Source organism: Colletotrichum gloeosporioides (genome assembly GCF_011800055.1).
Source record: "Colletotrichum gloeosporioides strain Lc1 chromosome Unknown consensus_13, whole genome shotgun sequence".
Lineage (NCBI taxonomy): Eukaryota > Fungi > Ascomycota > Sordariomycetes > Glomerellales > Glomerellaceae > Colletotrichum > Colletotrichum gloeosporioides.
In genome coordinates, this window is record NW_025544658.1 from 812,073 (window position 1) to 827,337 (window position 15,265).

Below are 15,265 nucleotides of genomic sequence, written 5' to 3' on the forward strand. Positions count from 1 at the left end.
GGGCATTTGAGAGGTCCATGGTTTCAACAGGACCTAGCGTGAGCATTGCTTCTCAGCTCGGAGATGTTACTGCACTGCATGTCTCCTTTCCTACCGTTGTCCAACCGATTGGGTGTTCTGATCGGGGGGTATCGTAGTAGTCGCTTGTATGTGAGGGATTTCGCCGACTACAGGAGAAGATGCGGGATGCACACGTCTTCCCTGAGGTTAAGGGAAATCAATGGACGCAACGCAAATCATTGACAGAAGCAGACAGCTTAATCATCCGGTTAGGATGTTTCCGTAGCGCCTACAAGACTGAGCTGTGCCGCTCCAACCAACAGACGACAGAGCGCGCCTGCAGCAGTTGCAGAAGCGTAATGAGGTTTTCATCAAATCTCTGCAGCGCAAAAGGGGCAGCGCTTTGCTGGAAGACAACCACAACCAACAAGAGCTACAAGACTTACTCCCAACGGCGGTCGACTCAGGGAAAGGCAAAGCGCATGAAGATGGATCGCGATTTAGCAGCTGGCTGGCAAGTGCCAACCCTGCCCCGCAGCAGGGTTCTTTGCAGGAGACCAAACTTTTGCGGATTTCGTCGTCTCCCTCGCGTCAATGTATGCTCTCCGGGAAGCTTGTAGCACCTTAGAAGTCGGAGGACGGACTATCTTGCGCCTGTTGCTTTTGGATCAGGTTCACACATGCCGGGCTCATCCTATGGGCATCAGCTTTTGTCCTTGGCTGCCACAGGAAAGGAGAGGCTGTTGCGGGAAATTATCGGTGTGCTGCAGGTTGGTTGGCAAACGACGTCTTGGATGGTCCAGACAAGGTGCACCCAAGATGCTGCGGCTACGGCAGGTTGCACTAGACGGCAACGACCAGCCTCCAGGCCAGGGCCAGGACCGGGAGCCATGAAGCGGGCGACAGGAAGCCACAGGAAGCCACAGGAAGCCACAGGAAACCGAAGCGCGCCGCTAGTAGTGGCCCTGTAGTCGCGAAATGATATTTGTCTCTTTGCTGCGTCGCGTCCTGCAGATGCCAACCCCATTATTCAATGCAGGAAAACGGGGGCCCTGAGCGCCGGATGCTATCCCCGGACTAAAACACAGAGTAACAAAAGGTCGGGGAGGGAAAAACAAGTCGTCGTCGGACACACGAGGGGTTTCTACTTGGAATCTCAAAGTCTCTCGCCGAAACCGACCAGCGCTGTGCATAACCCGTCTACTGGCGCTCCCTGATATCTCAATGAGCGAAACCCAAGGGGCGCAATGTCCTTGAGACGGAAGCTGTCAGGTCTGTTGGCGCCGCTGGTCCTTCACCGGCTCCCCTGGATGATCTCCCGGAATGCCCCTGAAAAAATGGATCGGACACAAGCCGGTGGGACCCAGGAGCCTAAAGAAACGAGCCGGAAATGTCAACGCGCGCCCCGGTCGGCCAGTCTAGCCAGGATTTATTTCATCCAAAGATGGCCAGTTGGAAGATGTTAGGAAGAGCGCTGCGGTTGGGTGCCATTCGCGTCTTTGATGTTGGACTGGACAGGGTGCGGCTGTTGAGCTACCTAGGTACGGTATCATCCACCTCTGTGAGCGGCGACGGCTGTCTGTGCCGTCGCGCACCAAGTATCCGTCCATCTGCAGCGCAATGTGCGGCCGGTCCCGATTTGTAGACCTTTTCAGGTCGCTCCGAGTCAGAGTCTTCGGCAGCCCAACTCGATTCGGGGTCAATAGGGCAGCTTGGCAGGGCAGGGCAGGGTTGATATGTGTCTTTCTGGTAGGGATATCTCCTACGGAACCCGTGGGAGTCCAAGGACACCCGCTGGAGCTGGCAAGAGACAACAGTCGTCGGGCAGGGTGCTGGAATCAAAAGTTCCGCCGTGCACCCCAAAGACCACTAGGCCAGTAAAAGTGATGCATAGGGCGGTGCCGGGCTGTCCCTCTCGTTTCCGCGGGCCAGATCAGCACTAACCGAACGACGTGCACATGTGAGAGGGCATGCGGCTGGAATGGAAGAGCGAGGAAGCGAGCGAGATGCTGAGCGGGAAGCCCGTGTGTCTGAACCATGAAGGATGCAGGTTGGTATGTGAAATACCTCAGGGACTCTCGGTGGGAGGGTGGCCGCGGACAGGCAGTCAACGTGCTTTGGAGACATGTGCGTGTCGATTGGTTCGGTGGCCATGTTCTTGGACATTTGCTGTTGAAGAGTTGGTGGGCAAGGCAGGCCAACGGCGAGGCGTCATTGGGGCCCGAGACGCGATGATGCTGAGAGAAGTCCAGGAGAGGAATCCGTCTCGGTTGATCTGAGTGCGCGCCTTGGGGATAGAAATAGAAACAGAAGAAAAGAGAGTTGTTGGTCGAGGTGGCCTTGGGGCGCCGTTGGTCGAGATGACGGGCGGCAGAGATGAAATAAGAGGTACGTACCGTGCTTGCTATTTGCTTGGAGAGATGAACCCTACCTTACCTTAGGTGCTTACCTTAGGTAGGTAAGGTAGGATGTAGCTCCTTGCCGTGCTAGGTACTTAGCGACGGGAGGTACCTTTTCACGGAAGGTGGTGGCAGATGTGATGTCCACTGCTAGGTACAGTAGGTCGTCTCCATCGCTGAGCCGGGCTGCCGCACCTGCACCTGCTCTTGCATATATCCGTGTGTACATCAATTGCATGAGATGCCTGGGTATCACAAGTCCCTTGGTCTGGGTGCAATTGCATTGGATTGGAATCAAGCCCCACGAACACTGGGCCAATGTGAATGGATAGATGTTCATCAATAGGTACCTACTGCATACGGGTACACTGACGGATGCTCAGCGGCATCAGGGCGAGGTGGGACCACCGTACGGCCCTGAAGGGGGCTTGATCTGGGCCGTCCTTGGCTCCGTCTGTGCTGCCACTGGCGCCAATCTGGGGGAACTGGATGGGGGGGAGCTCGACTTTTTTCTGGCGCGGGTCGGTGGTGCTACCCCTGCCGTCCTGCCTTATTAAAAAAAACTGCAATAATTAAATCCCGGGTGACATTTTTGCACTTCCCCTTACTCTGTACTTTACTTTCCACCTCCTCCCCGACTGCCCTCCTCCACCCCCCCTACCTCTCTTCACTCGATAGAGGTCTCAAGAGACTGCGAGCGTCCACGGATGAAATAGAGACTGCAAAAGGCGAGAGTCTTCCTTAATTCTTGTCACACGACTTTACCGGAACTGAAGAATCCCTCTCTCTCGCAAGAGCCTCGCTTCGCCACGCCCCGACTGCCCCCCCGACCCGAACCGCCTCCTCCCCGTGTCCCCCGACTATCTGCCGGTCATCACCAGGATTAGCTGTGTTCTGTTCGCTCCGGCTTTTGGCAAGCATCTGCTGCTTCTCGACATCTCCCACCGACCTCCTTCTCTTACCACACTCGTTTAGCTCTTCAGCACATCATCTTCCTGTCCCTCATTCGTTCTTCTCCTTGTGTCGCATCCACTCCGTCCTTTCCACGCCCTTTTCCTTTCCTTGCCGTAACTATCACCATACAACTTTTTAAATTTTGCTTGCTCTTGTTTTGGAAACCATTTCCACACACAACTACACACAACTACAATTACATACATACCCTACCGTATGACCCTCGACCGCATAGCTCCCCCGGAGCAGCTTCAAGAGCCCTTTCGCGCGAACGGCCTGTAGCCACGCTCAGAGCTCACCCTCTACCTACCGAACTTCGATCCACTCATTACCTTACCCACCACTTCTTTTAGGAACACGCAAGTCGAGCGACAATGGCCGAAACCGCGAGCAACGCCGACTCGAACCAACAGAAACTGGGCGCCCCGAAGGACAAGAACTGTCAATATTGTGGCCAGGCGTTCACCTCCTCCTCCCTCGGCCGACATCTCGATCTCTACATCAAGGAGAAGAACCCCAAGCCCCCCGATGGCATCCATGATGTCGAAGCGATCAGGCGCGTGAGAGGAGGCATCACGCGGAGACAGCCCAGGGGTTCCACAGGCGGTAGGAACGTCTCAACCCCGGCTGGCACACCGAGACCTGCCCCGGCCAAGCGCGATGCCACCATAGACTCCGAACCGCAGAAGTCTCCCGCCCTTCCAAAGGACGGTCAATATGCTGTTGACTCCACGCTGAGCAAATACCCCTGGACCCCTTCATGGGAGGCCACAGGCGTGATCAACAACATCCCCCCCAGCGGCGAAACCGCCAACTCCACGGACGGAGAAGGCAGCCAGAATGCTGGAAAGAGACAGAGACAAGTGAGCAAGCAGGTCATGCAAAAGGCAAATTTCGATCAGAAGCACAAGCTCGCCGACGCCATGGACAATGCGCGCGCGGCGGAGCTCGCTTTCAGAGAGCTCTACAGCTCACTGAGAGCTGCAAAGTACGTTGCGGGAGTTCTGAGCACACGGGCGTGTATGCTGACCAGTGACAGGCAACACATCGACAACAACTCCATGCCTTTTGACTTTGATCCGCTTGCCCTGGACTTTCCTGCATTAACACTGCAGTGTCTCGCCTCTCCGCCCACCCTGTTTTCCTCAACCCAGCATCCCACATCTACTTCTTGGTCTGTGCAGTCGCCAGGCCAAAGAGAGTATGATGCATTGCGGGCTTTCTTCCAGGAAGAGTTCAGCAACTGGAAGATCAAGTGCGCGACTGCTACCACGGCAGCAATGGAGGAGCTGACGTACCCTCCCCGAGATGGACCCTACCGGGACGCTCGAGAGGCTGTTAAAAAGGCCGAAAAATCTGCCGAGAACCTCGAGAAGCAGGTCACCGAACACTTGCAGTCGGCATTCACTGTCTGGAACTCTCTGCCCGTCCAGAGGCGGAACGAGCTGTGGCTTTTGGAAATGGCGAGGAGTGTGGGCAGGAAGCAGACGGAGATCAGCAAGATGAAAGACGCGCAACACAAGTTGGAGCAGGAAAACGCTCACTTGAAGTCTCAGATCGACCAGCTAAATCGCCTACAACAACCACGGGAGTTCAAGCTTTTCGCCCCTACCATGATACCCTTCGACCGTCACCACATGGCTCACGTGTTGGAGAATGGTGTTAGCGGCATCGGTCGCAGTGTTGGTTTGCGCCTGGAGGACAGGCATTCGGACATCAACGAAGTAGTTGAGAAGAGCATTGGACGATGGAAGACTGTCATCACATCATCTCGTGTCGCCAGTAACGGCATGAATGCGCAGAGATCTTTGGATCAGGCGAACAGCAATACACCCACCCCGACCCAAACTCCTCAACAGCAACAGCAACAACTTCAGCAAAACCCGCAGCAGTCACAGCAACAGGTTCAGCCGCAGCCTCCTCAGCAGCAGCAACAACCGCAACAACAGCAGCAGCAGCAGCAGGTTCAGCAGCAGGTGCAGCAGCAGATGCAGCAACAGGTCCAGCAGCAAGTCCAGCAGCAGCCTATTGCTGTTCAGCGGCAATCGACGACAAGCACCAACGGCCTTAGTGACCAAGGTGCAACGATTAGCGGTCCGCCTTCAATCGACGAGAACAGCGATCAGGATGCTGATGCCGATGCCGATGCCGACGCAGAGATGGAGGATGATGACAGTTTCGCCGTCATGAACACGCCAACCACAAAACCAATGCAGCCGGTGCAACGACAAGCTACTCTCGATGTTCCTCGGACGAGACCGGTGCAGAGGGGTGCGAGTGACGCGCGGTTCGTGCAGCAGAACGGAAATCCGAATGCGAATCGGGGCGCAATCAACATGAGTCGGTCAATGCCCAACATGCAGGCTACGATGCAGGCCATGCACGGCGGGGACATGGGAATGGTAATGTCCCAGGTACGGGGTGATCCGATGTATATGGATTGAATAGATGCCGGATTCGGCATCTTCCCAATGTAAATGGATTGAGAACGCTCAAAAAGTTGAACCGGAGGACAAAAAGGCTGCGGCATTTCCTTTTTCTTTCTGCGCCGCAGCTTGCATTCAGGGCGACAGCCCGCTGTATAAGCTTACTTTACGGATTAGCATCTCTGAGGCATCCCGGATGGAGCCCAGGGTCACTTTTTGGCTATTAGGTGTTCTAGTACAAATCGCCTGTTGGGCAATACAGGAATCATTCTATCACCACATTGGTTGCCATTAGCCACCCGCCGCCGCTGCTTTGTGTGCCTGCCGAAAACCAGCCACACCAGAGGCAGCCCATGGACCGATCTATTTGGGCTGGATCTCAGCGGTGCCTGCCCGACCTACCCACCGGTTTGATTGCGGGTTGATGAAGATGATTTCCGGTATCTCATTCCGGATCCTGTCAAATTGCTTAGTGTTACCATTGTGCCGGCACGCTACGGTAAGGGTGGGGGTCTTCCTCTCCACTGTGGGATTGCCACGGCCCGGGGGTTCGTCACAAGTTGAGAGTGGCCCGAAGCATAAAGCAACTTCGTTTAACTCGTTAAGAAAGATGCGCCGAAATGGGTCAATGAAAGTGAGCTGTGCCGCAAATCCGTATATCGATTATGAATCGGGTGAGTTGTGAAGCACACATGTTCATGGAAATGACTATACCCCACAGAGATGTGTGAATCTGGTCGCTTACACACACAGCCAGGGTTCCGGCAACCTTGGTTCCCATAAACTTCAATATCTGGCTGATGCTACTCTGCATTAATGGGTCTTGTACTTATCGTTCAAATAGCGTCATATTCACGGATAACTCATCTCACGCTCCTATATCTCGTCTCGGTAGTCCGCCCCTCGTCCTTTTCACGATCTTCTTCGCCCCCAACGCCTCTCTCTCCCATCCCAGATCCTCCGCTTCTCATGTGAGCCCTGGAAAGACGTACTTTCCCTGCAAACCAATAGTACGACGTTGCCGGTAGCATTCCCCCAGTACCGGGTGGAGAGGTTATATTCTTAGGTCCTGGAGAACGGTTCCGGGTCTTCGGGAAACGGTCACGCGGGAAACGAGACTCTCATCTCGACTACCGGACGCGAACTCGGGTTGGTTCTACTGATGCTCTTCATTCCCCAAAAGCCGGAACGGTGGAGCAGACCAAACGGGGGCCTTCCACTGTCTCAGTCACCATGCCGAGATGGGAAACTCTCGCTTTCTGTGTCCTCCCCCCGGTTGTTGGCAATCTCACGCCTACCCGCCGCGGTGGCTCTCCAAATGCGGATGTTCGACCGAAAGTAGCATGGTCAGCAGAAAGAGAGAGAGAGAGCCTTTGGGGTGCGGGCCTTTCCTAATAATAGCCCCCTGATCTCTTGGAAGCTTCTTCGGCCCTTCTTCCCCCTCCCCCTCCCCCTCCCGCTCCTCCTCTCCGCGCCTTGACCTCCCGCACGACGATCTCGTGTTCTGTGATGGCGACGGAGTGGACTCGCGCCAGCCTCTCCTGGAGGGACAGGAGCTCGGGGCGGGGAGGCGTCGTGGTGGTGGACTGCCGGCGGGCGATGGCGTCTTGGAGACCGGCCACCACGTCCTGGAACTGCTGGGCTATGTCGTGGAGGCGGGATGTTGCGACGGAGAGCTGGTGAGGAGTGCAGGATGCATAAGGGGTCGGAAGGGTATGTTCATCATCTTCGTCGTCGTAGTTGTCGCCGTCATGGGGTTGTCCACCGCCGGTGGGAGATTGTGATGATGGTGCCGAGGTGATTGGGGACGGGGGAGGGAGATGAAGGGTGCTGCTGATGTCGACGGCGGTGCTGCTTTCGCGGCGCCTGCTGAGGCGTTTCTGTTCTTCGTCCTGGATTGTGTGGAGATGGGTGAGCATGGTTTCCGGAGTGAGGCGTTTGGGAGATGGGAGCTCGGTGAAACGGACGGCTCGGGGAGATTGAAGAGCTCGTGGGAGGTTGTGCGGGTTTCTGGATAAGGAGGGCTGTCCGGTGCTTGCTGAGCTTGAGCGCAGTGGAGAAGGTGTTGTGGTCAGAGGATGTTGGCCATAACTTCCTTCCTTTCCAGCACCGCCATTCTCGAGAACTGGCTCCAGCATGGTGACGAGGTTGACGATGTGTACTGTGATACTCTCAAGGTTGAGTCGTCTATTGTGCCTCGTAACTAATACCACAGCGTGTCTGTTTCTTGCGTTGGGCCAAGCGACGTCTTTATCTTTATCTTTACTTCTCGTTTGCCACGGGGGTTAGAAACTCATGGAGAGGGCCAACCAAACAGAAAGCACGCAGGGAACCCCTTTTCGCGGTCACCCAGCCGTTTTTCTACATGTGTGATATATCACAAGAGCCGTGGCACGCCCGCTGATTGTTTCCTCATGATACGTCGCAAACTTGACTGGCGGGCTATGTGTTGTGCGGCTAGCAGCAGCCGTTCTGGTTACAGTTGGCCCGGTCATCCAGTGAGATCACTCGTCGCCGTTTGCTCTCCCAGCCAGGGCCATGGATCTGGTAAGATGGGTTGCGACTGGCGAGTGTCATATTCTCAGCCGTTCCATTTTTCATCCCGTTTATTAGTTGCTGTTGTCCTCCTCTTCGTTATCGGTTGGTTGGCACATCAATTTGGGCGCTCATGTGAGCTTTAGGAGAATGAGAAGTGTCAGCGATATTACCACCACGGAACACGATCATGCAGCTGGGCACGGTATAGATGGGCATCATCGCCCACGGCAATCAAGGAAGACACCACCTGATTTCCCCGTGTCTGCGCGGCTAGATTTCTTCTTGACTTCATCGGTTTGAAATTTTGCTTCAATCAAGGACGATAGTAAGTTGTAGAAATTAGAGACGAAAACGACGACGACAGTGACGATGAGAGCGGGCACATGAGCAGCAAAAGAGGTTTCTTTGGGAATGTCGAAGAAGAGTGTGCATCGATTCGAGCAAACAGTCAACTAGAACTCGTCGTAAGAATGTTATTGTACTATGAAACAGGCTGCGCCAACCAATGTGATAGCAGCTAATTCAACCGAAGCTCAGTTGGATTGGGTAGCTAGACAGCATGCAGCCATGGACAGCTTTCGAACTTGGGAGACCGGACTCATTGTCGGGAATGAAGGCACTGTAGACAACGGGAGCTGTCTCATACACCGCACTCACCAGCCCTTGCTGGCGTTCATCGTGAGTGAGGAACCAGAAGAGAAACATGAAGCCGAGGTTGACGTGCAGCATGCGATATATGGATAGTGACTGTGCGTTGGTAAGTTTTGGTGACAACTTCTTTGCTAAATCATCACATATCAGGGTCCATGAGCCGTCTGATGTGTGAGGGCACAGGCCATTTGAAGACGAAATCATGCGGCCTGACAAGACAAAAAGCGCGAACTGAAGATTTTGTCCGAGCATCGTGGTCGTCCGGCAGCGGCAGGATCCCTGTCACACGGAAGATGACGTCTCAAGGTCGGAGGCAAAGGCGGCCCGACAGGCGTCAAGCCCAACGTCAGAAGTGTCCGGAGGCTCGGCAGCAGGGCGGGAGAGGGGAGCCTAGGGACAGTGGCCTTCCGGCAGTTGAAGCGACCGGAGTGTGGAGGGGGCGCTTTTTCTCATCCATGGACAGGGCGGCTTGAAACAAGGACGAGGAGGAGGCATGACGACGAGCGCCCGAGCTCTCTGACGGCAACCTTGCTCCGATGATGCGTCTGATAACGGCGCAGTGCATAGATTGCAAGAGCCAGCATAAATAAGGATGATTTGTCGCTGTCGAAGTTGCTTCTGATTCGGCTGAGACACGGCGAAGTGGAATTATCCGCACGAGACTTGCGGCGATAAGACGACGCTTCCTTCAGGCGTGCTGGAAGGCGCACCAAGAACTGGAATCAAAGATAGACTGCAGGCGAACGAGCCATGCGATTGCGAGAGGGAACCTTAAGAAGCCAATTGGTGGCGGTACGGACGCTCTCATACGCGGAACCTAGGCACATTCCGCTGTGGCATCCCATCCTCCCCTCCTCCCTACCGCGTCCTGAGCACCCGACTGGGTGGCCCAGGGGGAGCAGAGGCCGCTGCAAGTTCCCGTCAGGTAGCAGATATACAGGCAGGTACGCCAAAGTATCGTGGAGTCTCATGCGGAACCGACGTGTTTGGCGGTACGCGACCTGACGAGTTGCATTGTTTGTATGCAGCAGAAGAAACCTCTCGAGAATGGCAGGTGATCAATAGGAAAACGTCCGAGAAGATGCCAAAGACTAGACCAGCCACAAATTACCGTCCACCAGCCTCGAGTGATGAAGTGGCGGCGCTACCAAGGGGAACTGCTTAGTCCTGCACTATCTCGAGCCCCCAGACTGCAGCAGAAAAGATACTTGCGACATCCTCCCCAAACTCGCAGCGGGTCCCAACCTACCTAGGCTCTACGCTACCTTAACGGGTAGACTGGCAGCAAGCTACCCCCAAGAACACACAGCACAGCACACAGTACGGACACAGCACTCCCCTTCTGCCTTGCATCACGACACGACCTTGAGATCCCACTTCAATTTCGACCTCGACTTCGCCTCGCCCTCCCCAACCAAACGGCCATCACCCTCCCTTCGAAGCGCCCCATCGGCCGCCACATCGCCGTCCAACGTCGAGATAATCATGCGCATGCTGCCTCCCTCTGCCCGCCGAACCCCCTCATGATTGCTCCCTCCCACTGCGACCGACCGCCCACACGGAGCAGCGAGCAGCCATGGACAACAGGGCGCAGCGATTCGAGGACGAGAAGCGTCGTATCATCGACAGCTGCTTCAACAAGAAGGACGTAGATGGATCGCGTAGGTTCTGCCCATCCCATTCCCTCTCCCTCTCCCTCGAATCCTTGTCCAGATGCTCACCCCGCTGCTTGCCTGCCCGACAGTGCTCGAGACATACATCACCCACATCCGAATCGTCGAGTACTCCTCCCATCCGACATCACCGCCTCCCCCCGAAGCACGAACACCCCAGTCTGAGAAGCCCCGAATTATTGTCGTCGCTGTTAGAAAGTCTGGCCGTGTGCGCCTTCACAAGACCAAAGAAAATGCCAACGGCTCCTTCTCCATTGGAAAGACATGGAACCTCGACGACCTGTCCGCCATTGAATCCTTCACCGGCCCCCCTGCCAACCCAACACTTCGTGAATATGCCGGGGACACGGGCTTTGTCGTCACCATTGGCAAACCCTATTTCTGGGATGCCCAGTCAGACAAGGAAAAGAAGTTCTTCATTGCCAGCTTGGTCAAGATCTATGGCAAGTACACAGGGGGAAAGGTCCCCGAGCTGTCGGGCTTCGACCAGGCCGAAATGGGACAGATCTTGAGGAACGAACGACGACCCCCGCCCGGCGCCCAGCCTCCGTTCAGACCCCCGGCAATGTCGCCAGATGCTGCTGCTAGCCAGAGCAGCCTCAGCGCTACAAATGTGCCTTCAAACTACGGGACTCCCTCGCCGGGACCGCCAGGCCCGCGACGGCCGCCGCCTCTCAATGGTCCGCCCCTCAACGGGACCAACTCACCTGTCGGCAGCATGAGCTCGTCTCTTGGCCAGCCAGAACCCCCGACACTACGACGATTTGGCAATAAGAGCCAAGAATCGTTTGCTCAGTCGCTGGGAGGACGAAGTGACGATGCAGGAAGTGTGCCGCCCCGCTCGAGGAACGGCATACCCGGCCCCGGTACCTTTGGAAGATTCAACGACAATACGCCCGAGCCGATTCCTATACCCCCGCCCCAGCGCCCAGAAAGCCGAGGCAACCAGAGCCGCGAGCCTCCCCCCGAACGCAAAAGACCTCCCATGGATCCGGCGCGGCCACAGGGCTTCGCCGACCGGGACCTGGTGCCTGCGCCCTTGGTGAGCCCAGGAATGCGACGAGATCAGGTGGCCCCTCCACCCAGGAGTACAGCCAGGAAAAATTCCCTGTCGCAACGCTCCGACGCCGGTTCGTACAAAGACAGGCCCGTCACTCCTCTCACCCCCGGAGATGCAGGAATGCCGGATGCGCCGCCGGCGCTCAGAACTCCCACGCGGAATGGAATGACTCCGACCAGACAGCCTCCCCCGATGGTATCGCCGCCGCCTGAAATCCCCGTTCCTCCCGCACCTGTCTCCCCTATCGCACCAACACCGCCTCCCGCAGCCCCCGCTCCCTTACCCGAGCCGGAGCCGTTGGTTGAGGAGCCCCAGGCCCCGCCAGCTGAGCCTCAGCCAACACCCCCTGTTCCGCCTGAACCTGAGGAAGAGACTCGGCCCGGTCTTGGCCCGATGATCAAGGCGAAGAAATCAAAGGGCGACCTTGCTGGTGTACTTTGGAAAGCCGCTTCTGCCGCCGCTGCGTTCAAGCCAAGAGCCGGCGGCGCGGGCGAGAGACTACGCATGGCAGCGACCAAGAGCGCTGAGCCAGCTGAAGGAATCACAACCGTCTTTCGGCCTCCGCCTCGACCTGTTTCTTCCGATGGACCCAAGGAGGCAACGCCAGAGGCCACCCCGGACGCTGCCCCCGCTGCTGCACCAGCAGAGCCCGCCAAGCGGACGTCGGGCGTGCCGGAAGTCAAGGTCACGGTCCCCAATTCGAGTCGCCCGACTAGCCTGCAACCTTCAGTCAAGGAGGTCAAGAAGCCTGAGGAACCTGCATCAAAGGAGGAAGCCCGCAAGTCCTTGGTGATCGGCAATGATGCCAAATACCTGGCATCTCTCGGCGTTGATCCGTCGGTCCTCGATAACAGGAGCACTGAGTTTACAAAATGGCTCGACTACTTTGGCTGGGTGCCCGGTGATAAGATGAGGTCTCGTAATGTTGATGAGATGAAGATGGATCTAGAGAGAGAACTGAACAGGGCCCAAGCGGGCGGTTGGGTCGCACGTTTCCAGGAAGAGGACGACCGTGTTGAAGCTATCAAGCGCGGTATTGACACCGCAATTTCCGAGTGTGAGGAAATGGAAAATCTGTTGACGCTTTACAGTGTCGAGCTTTCGGTAAGCGGTCAATCTTCCATTGAAGCCACTTCGCAATACTAACATCACAGACTCTTTCGGACGACATTGCGTATATCGAGGCGCAAGGGCAAGGTCTGCAAGTCCAGACTTCCAATCAGAAGCTGTTGAAGAAGGAGCTTGAATCCCTCTTGGAAACGACCACCATCACATCGGCCGATCTCAATGCTTTGAGAGCCGCACCCTTGGAAGATCTGGGCGGTCTCGAAGATATCGAGATGTCGCTGGTGACCTTGTATAAGGCCATGCTCAAGATCGATCCCTCGCTGCTTAGCGGCGGCGAGCCCAGAAAGAGCGAAGACACTTCTGCCGAAAGTGACCAAGCTGTTGGTCTCGACAACACGGACTACGGCAAGATGAGAATTGTGCAAGAGAAGAAGGAAATGTACCGACAAGAAAGCTCGCTGTTCCTCAGACGACTGGTCGAGTACATGGCACGACAGTTCGATGACGCCTACAACGAGACTAACAGGGCGCTCAGTGAAGCCCTGTCAAGAAAGGTGGACTCGCGCCATCACGACGCGGGCCGAGATACGCTTTGGAAGTACAGCCCACTGATCAAATATGCCAAGGACGTCGACCCGAAGAATTGGGATCGCATGATCCAAGTCTACCAGGACAAGAGCTTCCCAGTGTACAAGAATGAATTCCGTCAAGTTCTGGAGGCGTGGAAGCGTAACGCGCGCAAGATGACTGCCGATGAGACTGAGCAGCTCCTGTTTACGTACGAAGTCGAAAAGCAACAGGAAGGCAGGGCGACCACCGTCAGGAAGCTTACAGTCAAGCGCAGTCAGACTTTGGCCAAGAGTTTGCGCTCGCCCATCGACAGCAGCAGCAGATCCAATCTGAAGGAGTCGGCAGAGAGCCGCAGCCTTCCTTATGAGGTGTTTGGCTCCGTTATGGACGACCTTTTTCCTCTGGTTGAGATGGAGCAGAACTTCATTGTCGACTTTTTCCACGCCACCACCATGGAGCAGTCTGATTTCCCCGACCTCGTCACCGCCACCCGGCCCGGGGATCGCAGAGGAGGCGACCTGCGGCGCCATCGTCTGATGGAACCCGACCGTGATCTTGCTCGCAGAGTCACCAAGGCGATGGAAGTAATATTTTCTTTCCTGGAGCGCGAAGTTGGAAACCTCGTCACCTGGGTTCTCCAAGCCGATCCTTTGTAAGTTGCGCAACTCATCTCAAAGAGAACGTATGCTAACAGCCTGGCAGACAAGGTGCCGGTGTACTTGCTGTCCTTGAACGCAGCCTCGTCGACATTCAGCAGTCCAACCAGGACTTCCTCAACGCCCTTCTGCAAAAGCTACATGGCGCGCTCGAGGGACAGTTCAAAAAGTTCGTGGATGAGCAGATCAAGGCGATCGAAGATACCAAGGTCAAGATCAACAAGCGCAAGGGCGTCATTTCCTTCATCCGCGTGTTCCCCCACTTCTCCAACGCGGTTGAAAACATTCTCTCGGGCATCGACCCGAACCTCTCGGTCCGCAAGACTGTCGACCGCGAATACGACCGCATTCTCAAGTCAATGTTCGATTCGCTCAAGATTATTGCCCGCGAGAACCCAGCAGTCAGCGTCGGAGCTGCGGGCGCCGACCCTGAAGACAAGGAGGCGCTCAACTTCCATATCCTGCTCATCGAGAACATGAATCACTTCCTCGAGGAAGTCAACACGCATGGCCTGGAGGTGCTCGAGGACTGGCGCGAAGCCGCCTCTAACGAGCTCAACGAACACATGGGCTTGTACCTGAACGCGGTTATGCGCCGTCCACTCGGCAAGCTTCTCGAATATATTGAGAACATTGAGGGTCAGCTGTCGTCAGGCAAGGCTGGCTCAAGCATTGCTGCGCAGCCCTCCAACTCCAAATCTACCTTTAATAAGGTGCTTTCGACATATGACGGGCGAGAGGTCCGCAAGGGCATCGAGACGCTCCGCAAGCGCGTAGATAAGCATTTTGGCGACGCAGACGACCCTGCTCTCAGCCAGAAGCTGGTGAACAAGGTACTCCGCGAATGCGAGCGCTTCTACGGCGAGGTGGAGCTGCGCATCAGCCGCATCACTTCGGACGTCTACGGAGGAGACGTCATCTTCGAGTGGCCGCGCGTCGAGGTCAAGGCCGGTTTCCGCTAGGCAACGAAGCCGTTTTAATATCCCTTCCCACAAAAGACGTTAGCATAGCAACAAGCCGCCGCCCAACCAGAGATGTTTGTTTTGAGTGTATTTTGACGGATTACCCCCACCAATTTTGCGTGTTTTCCAAGTATGGCGGCGACGACATGTCTCCCACCAGCGTAGCTTGCACATTCCTGGCTCCCGGGTTAGCCAATAGATGGAAGAGGACGTAGGCAAGGGGAAGGGATGTCTTTTCGTGTGTTGTGTGTTTCTATAGGGCGAGGAGGGCGGCGGGGTCGAGGTTCCGGTAGCTAGGACAACTTTTT

General features: G+C 55.9%; 3 protein-coding genes across 3 annotated transcripts; 2 read left to right on the forward strand and 1 right to left on the reverse strand.

Moving 5' to 3' along the window:
- Positions 1-3,727: 3,727 nt before the first annotated feature.
- Positions 3,728-5,797, forward strand: GCG54_00002653 (uncharacterized protein; the record flags this gene model as incomplete). Its single annotated transcript, XM_045402740.1, has 2 exons — positions 3,728-4,341; positions 4,393-5,797. The coding sequence occupies 2 exons, from the start codon at positions 3,728-3,730 to the stop codon at positions 5,795-5,797; spliced, it is 2,019 nt and encodes a 672-aa protein (XP_045269358.1).
- A 1,373-nt stretch (positions 5,798-7,170) lies between these two features.
- GCG54_00002654 (uncharacterized protein) lies at positions 7,171-7,917 on the reverse strand (the record flags this gene model as incomplete). Its single annotated transcript, XM_045402741.1, has 1 exon — positions 7,171-7,917. The coding sequence occupies one exon, from the start codon at positions 7,915-7,917 to the stop codon at positions 7,171-7,173; it is 747 nt and encodes a 248-aa protein (XP_045269359.1).
- Positions 7,918-10,544: 2,627 nt separating this feature from the next.
- GCG54_00002655 (Exocyst complex component 1) lies at positions 10,545-14,957 on the forward strand (the record flags this gene model as incomplete). The annotated part of the gene is made up of 4 exons (XM_045402742.1): positions 10,545-10,616; positions 10,682-12,805; positions 12,856-13,991; positions 14,042-14,957. The coding sequence occupies 4 exons, from the start codon at positions 10,545-10,547 to the stop codon at positions 14,955-14,957; spliced, it is 4,248 nt and encodes a 1,415-aa protein (XP_045269360.1).
- Between the last annotated feature and the right edge of the window lie 308 nt (positions 14,958-15,265).